Below are 9,241 nucleotides of genomic sequence, written 5' to 3' on the forward strand. Positions count from 1 at the left end.
ATTTTACAAGGTCATTTTAGGACATGAACTAAAAAATGGAATTGTTGTGCATGATGTATTGAGTTCTGCTAATTTGATGCGCAGAGAAGCTTTATCTCAATTTGAACAGATTAATTTTTAGTTTCACCAAAAATTGAATATTTTCTTAAGTTGCACGTTGTAAAGTTTACACCTTTTCAACTCGATTGAAAAGTAATAGCTTTGGTTCAGTATGATGGAATGTTATATTTGCTTTTGTTGGGGGCTTTGTACAAAACCTTAGGATCTAGTCTCTCGAAACAAACCAGAATTATGGGATAATAAAATAATAAAATAAATCAAAGCATAAACCACACAACACCAGGAAATTTTACGTGGAAAACCCTTAAAGAGGTAAAAACCACAGGACCTCGTCCGGATCAACAATCCACTATAAAGCAGAATGTTACAACCAATCACAAGCACACATCGCTTGGAACAAACCTTCTTCACTCACACAGGAGTAGATAAATAATAAGAGAACAGAAGAGAAATGGAGAGATCTCACTGATCACGAGGATGTAGAAGCGCTGAGACGTGGACTGCGAAGTAGATCACCTCTACAAGCATAATCTCCCATCCACAAGCTTCCTCTCTCTCTCTCTCTCTCTCTCTCTCTCTCTCTCTCTCTCTCTCACCTTTGATAATCCTAAGTCCTCTTAGAGTACCTTTAGAAAACCTTAGAATACCCTAGAATGCACCTCAGTCCCGCATACACCCCTTTATATAAGAATAAAAAGAGGTAGAATTAAAATAGGAAACAATTTCCGCAGAATCTACATTTCCGCAATCGCATCTTCGTAACTCTTCGATAATTTCGAAGGTCTCTCGATGACAGCCTTCGATATCATCTAAGGTCCTTCGATGATATCGAAATAGGACCAAAACTGTCCAGCAACCAGAGGTGAAAATTTTGATAATTATCGATGATATCGAAATTGGTTCGATTTCATCGAATCTAGCAATGAGGAGAAAATCCCCATCAGCTTTGACCAAAAAGTATTTTTTTTTCTCTAAAGTATTTGCGAGGTAAGAGGTTTTCAAAACGAATTGGCAAAATGGATGGGCTGTGTCGATATAAAGCATATGGACAGTGTAGATATACAACACATATCAGGGTGAGCCCCATAGCACCCAGAACATCACTACACCACTACTCGTGGTGGTGCAAGCAACACTACCTAATCAGCATCGGCTTGATGAGTGACTTGGATCTTTCACATATTTAATACGTTTGTTAGTTTATCTAGATGCAGAAATCCCTGAGATCAAATTATGCATAGGACAAAGATCTAGGGTTTGAAGAGAAAACAAAGCTAGGATCTTCCTCTCCTTCACACCCTTTTGCAGAATAATAAATGTGACTTAAACTCCTGCCATGGTGTAGGATCGGGGACCAGCTATATTATATAGTTGCTGGAGAAAGAGTTTGAAACTCATCACAACTCATACACTGTGTGGATCACACTGAAGTGGGCCCATTGGTTTACCCATTTACATAGTCCAACCCATTTACACAGATACATTTCGTGGATCATACTTTCGCAGATACTCGATCAATCCACGCAGTCCGCAAAAATATGTTGAATATAGGCCATTGGTGATTTTATATTCACCGTCCAATTGTCACATTTTAGTAGTCCCTTTATCGTAATTGAACTGACCTGCTTTTCGTCCAGAGCATGATCCTGGTGGTCCCATATAGACTCCAAAGAATTTTATTAAAAGAAAAGGAAAAGAAATAAAAGAAGACAGAGACAAGGAAAAATATCAAAAGCAACAAAAAGAAAGAAAACAAACTAAAAACAACAATGTTACGCGCCCATATGGACTCCAAAGAAACAAAGAAGCCCAAAACCAAACCAAGCAACCAAAACGACTACAAAGGACCCAATCTCTAAAGTAATGCATGTGTTATATCATTTTGGTCACCTGATTTGCAGATTTTAATGCAAGGGGTCATTTCCTTCATGACACCTGGTCTAACATAAGGCACCGTAAGCCCTGAAAATTTCTTGCATGGTTCACTTTTAACTATACACGCAAGGTCCACATTCAATGTGAAAGGGGCTGAAGATTTGGGTTCTAGGATCTTCCAAATTTGAAATCTTTTTGGCCATTTAATGCAGGATCAACGGTCTGGATTTCAGATTGGTAGGCTGAAATGTACATAATCGTGCAAGCACTAATATTCCACTCACATTTGACTCAACTGATGAGTGGAGCATCATAAAATTTTAGCCAGGGCACCTGCCGACTTATTTTCTAACAATCAAATTGGTGACATGAATGGATGGCTAAGATGTGGTTGGGCTGAACCTGAATGCCTTGTCAGTTGGATCTGAGCTTTTGTCTACTTAAATGCATAAGTAGGGCCATTCACTAGCTTCATAGAAGAATACAATATCATTGTTCAGTGCATTAAGATGGAGTGACAGAAATGTATCATTATATATTAATTAATAGATATTGTTTGGAACATGATTAGCAATTTCACCTTATTCAAATTAATGTGAAGTGATGTGCTTTTCACAACTTCTTAAATCTTAAACCAGGTTGCATTCCGCCTGCAATTAAAAAGGTGGGCGTGGTACACATGTGAGAGATTGTTGACCGTTGATCAAGAAAGTTGAATGTTGGTTTGTTTTGTACATGCGACCCGCCTCAATATTAGTGGATTTGACTGAGTTTGTGTGTGCACTTCTGCATTCTGGGGGTGGAGGTGGATAGGTGGTGTTGCCAACACCACTCACATCTGTGGTGTGGTGATGTGTTAGGTTTTGTGGGGCCACTGTGATGTATATGTTTTATATTCACACCATACATTCATCTATTTTGCCAACTTATTTTAAGGCATGGATCTAAATATAAAATAAAGTTAAAGCTCAAGTGGACCACATAACAGGGTAGTGATTGAATGCCCTCCATTGAAAACCTCTAGGGCCACAAAAATTTTGGATCAAGCTGATATTCATGTTTTTCCCTTCATTCAGAATTGTAGGCTCGTGTGACCAAACAGTTTATTAGATGGAAAATGAAGTGGATATAAAACACATAGATCATTGAAACCTTGTCAAACAACCAAGCTTAAGTTGTCAAATATAGAACCTTCTGCTCTAATACCATGTCAAACAACCATTTACTCTAAAAAAAATTAAACTGTCAAAGTGTGGTATATCAATGTATATCAAGGGGCTTTATCACTCCAACTGCCCCTACAGCGCCCAACACATCACAACACTAATAAGGGAGAGTTTCACCACACCACTACCAGAGGAGGTGCTTGTGGTAGACTCACAAGAGTTTCAATACTTAAGTTATGGATTCTGAAATCCTAATATGATGTGCATGAGTTGCTTTACCATGGACAACACCACCTAATCCGCCTCGTGGGGGTGGCCTGACGACTGGCTTTGATCTTTCACATATTTGACATATTGGCATGCATGCAAGTGCATCTGAGAAAATTCCAAGTTGGCTACTGACCCATCCAGTGGGACTTTTCTATGCACCCATGTTTCATACAACTCATGAATGATGGACTTTTTTATTTTTATTGGTGGGTTTTCAGAGTTTCCAAGTTCACACTATTTGATGATGGCCTGTCAATTGAGCTTGGACAGTTGATCATTTACCTCTTCTCTGTTGTGGCCACCAGTCAATAGTTCCATTACTATATGACTTTCAAGATCTAGCCCATCCACAATGGGACCCACAATTGGACTGCCTTGATTCACGTGTATACATACTCTATTTAAAGGAGGAGAGAAACATGCACATGCAATGTTAATTAATGTGCTCCAAGTGCTATATTTTCATCTTTTTATATATTTCAGCGTTTGGTTTCTTAACTCGTACTTTACCCCTTAAAAAAACAGAACTACGCTCTATCACGCAGTCCGCAAATATGTGTTGAATATGGAAGATTGGTGATTTTATAATCACCGTCCTTCTTTTTTTTTCCCATTTTAATAAGCTTTCAAGGTAATTGAAATGACCTACTTTTAGTCCAGAGCATGCTCATGGTAGTCCAACACAGTGGATGCCACATGTGGGACCGTGGATCAAGATGGTCCAACTTTGGATGGTCCATGGTTCAAATGTGACACAAATGGGATGAACCTATAATCCAAATGGTGGCCTTCAAAAGGAAGGTGAAATGAAAACCTAGCTGATGGTTAGCATTCAATGGGAAAAGAAAGAGTTAAAGTGAGTTAGATGATCCTATCCATCCAATTCGTGTAATTCAAATGCGCAGTGAAATGATAAATTGCCCATTGTTTTTAAACCAGTGGACTAGTTGGATGGTCTTCCTGCCACGGTAGAAAGGGGTTCTATCATGTACCGGAAGTTTGCTATGCCAAGCACCTGCATGCATGAGGCAACCCATCTACATGTGCTAGCACAGCACAAGAGTAGAGCTGGGCAGAATCTAACCTGATCTGGTGGATCAGACCCGATCCAAACTGAACCGAAGGTTTAGATTGGTGCGGATTGAGTAGGACCACTCAGATCCGATCGTACATCGAATCGAGTTCGAATCGTGGTCAATTCGGACCGATCCCATCCGAAATCCGAACAAACCCTAAACCCTCTTTCTCTACCCAAAGGAGGCGCTGCACCCACCCATCTCTCCTCCTTTCTCTCCCTCTTTCTCTCCTGATTTCCTTCATCTCCTTCCTTCTCTCCTCCTTTCTCTCCTTCTTTTCCTCCCGATTTCCCACATCTCCTCATTTCTCTCCTCCTTTCTCTCCCTCTCCCTAGATTCAACTCGATCCAACTTGATTCGGTTTCTGAGACCGAGTCGGACTCAGTTCAAGTCAAGCTAGCAAGGAATCGGATGGGATTGAGTTAGCCTTGCTGGACTCGGTCTTGGATTGAATCGAGTTCTGATCAGGTTCTTGAAAAATCAAATCGAGTCGAGTTGGACCCAATCCAGTCTGACTCGACTCGATGCCCACCTCTACACAAGAGTGCGACTCCCATTGCGTACTGAGTTACTCACTATGCTTTTATGGTACTGAATAAACTCTATCGGGCCCACCGTGAATGTCTGTGGTTTATTCACACCGTCCGTCTATTTTTCTAGCTCATTTGAGGGGTTGAGCTCAAAATTGAAACATATTCAAAGCTCAGGTCGAACCTACCACAGCAAACAGTGGGAATAATGATTTCTACATTTGAAACCTTCCTAGGGCCCACAATAATATTTATTTGTTATCCAAACCGTTTATAAGATCACACTGACATGGATGAGAGGAAAGCTCCCTCTTTGGGCTCAAGCTCTAAAATTATCTGATGAAATAGATGGAGAAAGCAGATAAAATACGTAAATCAGTGGCCCCACAGGGTTTTACAAAGTTTGCTCAATCTGCTTTCCAAGAGGGCGTTACCCAAGCCGTCCATCAAGTGCATGGACACAGGAGCAGATTAGGTGAGAGCCCAGACTCACCCAAGATGATGCGGCCCTTACTATATGGCCATCTTGAGGTATGTATTCTATATTCAGGCCATCCATCCGTTTTCCTGTATCATCTTAGGGCATTATTCCAAAAATGAAGCAGATCCAATTATCAGGTGGACCATAACTTAGTAAACAGTGGTCATCGACCATTAATGGACTACAAAAGTTTTTAATCAAGTTAATATTTGTTTTTTTATGTGACCCTGTCAACAGATTGAATGGCAAATAAATATTGAAAATTAAGATGTGCCTTAAGAAGTTTTAACCAATAGGGTATTTGATCGCCACTGTTTCCTATAATAGGGTCCACCTGATAATTGGATCTACTTTGTGTTTTGGATAATGCCCAAAAATGATCCAGAAAACAGATGGACAGCATGGATACAGAATAAATACATAAATGTGGACCCCCATAATAAGGGCCACACATTCTTAGGTGAGGTCAGGATCTCACCTAATCTGTTCGGTGGCCGTGGGGAGAGGATTAAGTAAGACCCCCAAGTCACCCAAGATGGTGCAGCTCTTACTGTAGGACCTACCTTGATGTATAAATTCTATATTCATGCCGTCTATCTATTTTTCTATATTGTTTTAAGGGGTTAGCCCAAAAATGAATCAAATCCAGTTATGGGGTGGATTATATCATAGGAAACTGCCATGACTGACCATTAATGGGGCACGAAAGTTTTGGGTCAAGCTGATATTTGTTTTTTTACCTTCATCTAGGCTTACATGACCTTATAATCAACAGATTGGAAGACAACTAAACACTGCAAAAATATTAATGTACACCTTAAGAAGTTTTAATGGTATGACATTCAATTACCACTATTTTCTAGGATACGGTCCACCTGATAATTGGATCTGCGTCTTTTTTTATTATTATTTTTATTTAAGATAATGCCATAAAATGATCTGAAAAAAGGATGGAAACGAATCGCTCGCGTCTCCTATAAAGAAGAGAAGTGTAACGCTAGCATCACAACAATTTGGAGATGGATTCTTCAGCAGCGCACAAGCCTCATGCCATATGCATTCCGTACCCAGCACAAGGCCACATCAACGCCATGATACAACTATCCAAGCTCCTACATTCAAGAGGCTTCCATATCACCTTTGTCCACTCCCAGTTCATTCACAGCCATCTGTTGAGTTCCAAAGGCCTGGACACTCTCAACACCTCTCCCAGTTTCAGGTTCGAGACCATACCAGACGGTTTGCCGGCATCAGATGATAGGCATGACATATATGCCCTCACCGATTCACTCCGAAAGAAGTGTGTTGAGCCATTCCGTGAGCTTGTAACAGAACTCAATAGCTCCTTGGACACACCTCCTGTAACTTGCATTGTTGCGGATGGCACTATGACCTTCACCCTGCAGGTTGCTGAAGAGGTGGGTGTCCCTGAGGTTCTGTTCTGGCCTATGTCCGCCAGCGGTTTCATGGGTTTCTTTCAATACCGCGAGCTAATCCAAAGAGGTCTCGTGCCTATGAAAGGTAGTGATTTTGTTTCTATCTTCCCTGATCTACTTGTAAATATTGCAATGCAATTAGGCCATTTTATCAGAGTTTTTAGACTGGGCCTTGGTATAAGTTTTCAGGCCCAATAATTGCGTAACCATGGCTTTTAGATTCATTCAAACAGGCATTATATGTTGTTTGGCTTCTCAAAAAAGAGAAATAGAAAAGGCCTGAGGAGAGATGAAATCATAAATGGGGCAAGGAATTCATTTCCCACCTTCACCCAAATCCAAACACACATTCAACCCCACATGGAATCCATTTCGTAGGGGCTCCAACTGTCTTCTTTTCGCTTCTTTACATTTACATACATGAATCTGTTTTCTTCCTCGCAGATGAGAGTTGCTTGACAAACGGATACCTTGATACCCGCATCGACTGGATACCCGGCATGAGAGATATCCTTCTCAAGGATATCCCTACCTTCATTAGAACGACGGACCCCAATGACATCCTGCTCACCTTCATGGACGATGAAGCTCAAAACAGTATCAAGGCTTCGGCACTTATCCTACATACCTTCGATGAATTGGAACCAGAGACTCTGCATGCCATTAAATCCATCATCCCCAAAGTCTATACTGTCGGCCCATTACAAATGCTTTGCCGCCAGATAGTTGAAAACCAGCTTAATCGGGTCCAATCCAGCCTGTGGATAGAAGAAGAAGGATGCTTGGAATGGTTGGATAAGCAAAAGACCGCTTCCATCATCTATGTGAATTTCGGGAGTTTAGCAGTCGTAACGGAGGAACAGTTGAGGGAGTTCGCATGGGGGCTCGCGAACAGCAAGTATCCCTTCTTATGGATCGTCCGTCCCGATGTTGCGATGGGCCACCAAGCAGCTTTGTCGGAAGACTTCATGGCGGAGATTGAAGGCAGGGCAATGCTGGCCAGCTGGTGCTCACAAGAACAAGTCCTGTCCCACCCGTCGATCGGAGCCTTCCTAACGCATTGCGGTTGGAATTCGATGATGGAGAGCATATGCAGCGGAGTGCCGATGATCTGCTGGCCCTTCTTCGCTGACCAACAAACGAACTGCCGCTATGCTTGCAAGGAATGGGGGATTGGGATGGAGATCGGTAGCGCCGTAAATAGAGAAGAAATCGAGGTTATTATGATGGAAATGATGCAAGGAGAGAAAGGAGGGGAAATGAGGAAAAAAGCCGTGGAGTGGAAACATAGTGGTGAAAGTGCTGCTGAGGTGGGAGGATCTTCTTACACTAACCTCGACAAACTGATAGACCAAGTGCTTCAACGGACCGACGGGTGATCAGACGGTTGTAAATTGACTCGGATTGCGTAGTGTGCTACATATCACTGATATGTAGACGTGGCAAAGTTCTGTGAGCCCCACCATAATGTATGTGTTATACATATACCGTCCATCCATTTTGCCAAACAATTCCAGGGCATGAGCCCAAAAATCAAGTAGACTACATGCCACAAAAACGGGCAGGAACTTACTCAAACCTTCCTAGTCCCTATCATGTTTATTTTGCCATTCAACTTCTCTGTGTGGTTGTACAAACATGGATAAAAGGAAAACACAAATATCAGCTTAATCCAAAACTTATGTCCTTTAAGAAGTTTTCAACGGTGGGCGTTCAATCCCTACAGCTTTGGATTTATTACATTTGGGATCATACCTTAAAATGATCTAAAAAAGTGGACGGACAGTATATATATAACACATACATTATAGTGGGCTCAAAAAACTTTGCGACGCACACAATGCAATCCTGAGTCCGTTGGAAATGTACTGGGGAGTAATGTGAATGGCCCACAGTTAAATGATGCAGGTAGAAATTAGTTCGCTTTGGGGACTTACGATTAGAGGTGTGCATTTGTAACCCGATCCGGCCCGTTCCGAACAGAATCGACGGCCAAGATCGGGCCTGATCGGATTGTGGTTTCTAGATCCGATTTTTTTCGAATCAGGTCCGGATAAACCTCTGTCCGGACCGACTCGACCCGGATACCCGAACCGATGGGACCTAAACCGCACTGAACAGACCCGAACCGATAAACAACGGGTAGTATAAAATATATTTTTTATTTTTTACCATAATTTTTCTAAAAATGAATGGACGATGTGAATAAAACATATAAATTGCATAAAATATGTTGATCAAGTCATGAGGACCCAGATGAAGGGAAAAAATAAATATAAGCTTGATCAAAAACTTTTATGGCCTACATAACGTTTTTAATGGTCAAAATTCATTCACCACTGTTTTC

At 41.3% G+C, this 9,241-nt stretch overlaps 1 protein-coding gene across 1 annotated transcript; it reads left to right on the plus strand.

Annotated features, from left to right (window-relative positions):
• The first annotated feature begins 6,477 nt into the window (after positions 1-6,477).
• LOC131241976 (7-deoxyloganetin glucosyltransferase-like) lies at positions 6,478-8,716 on the plus strand. The gene is made up of 2 exons (XM_058240333.1): positions 6,478-6,979; positions 7,339-8,716. The coding sequence occupies exons 1-2, from the start codon at positions 6,478-6,480 to the stop codon at positions 8,271-8,273; spliced, it is 1,437 nt and encodes a 478-aa protein (XP_058096316.1). The 3' UTR covers positions 8,274-8,716.
• The last annotated feature ends 525 nt before the right edge of the window (positions 8,717-9,241 follow it).

Source organism: Magnolia sinica, chromosome 4, assembly GCF_029962835.1.
Source record: "Magnolia sinica isolate HGM2019 chromosome 4, MsV1, whole genome shotgun sequence".
Taxonomy (NCBI): Eukaryota; Viridiplantae; Streptophyta; class Magnoliopsida; order Magnoliales; family Magnoliaceae; genus Magnolia; species Magnolia sinica.

Excerpts from the sequence above, each read along its gene's own strand:
- LOC131241976 (XM_058240333.1), top strand. The coding sequence starts at position 6,478 with ATGGATTCTTCAGCAGCGCACAAGCCTCATGCCATATGCATTCCGTAC. Across the intron at positions 6,980-7,338 it reads AGGTCTCGTGCCTATGAAAG|ATGAGAGTTGCTTGACAAAC; the intron begins GTAGTGATTTTG and ends TCTTCCTCGCAG.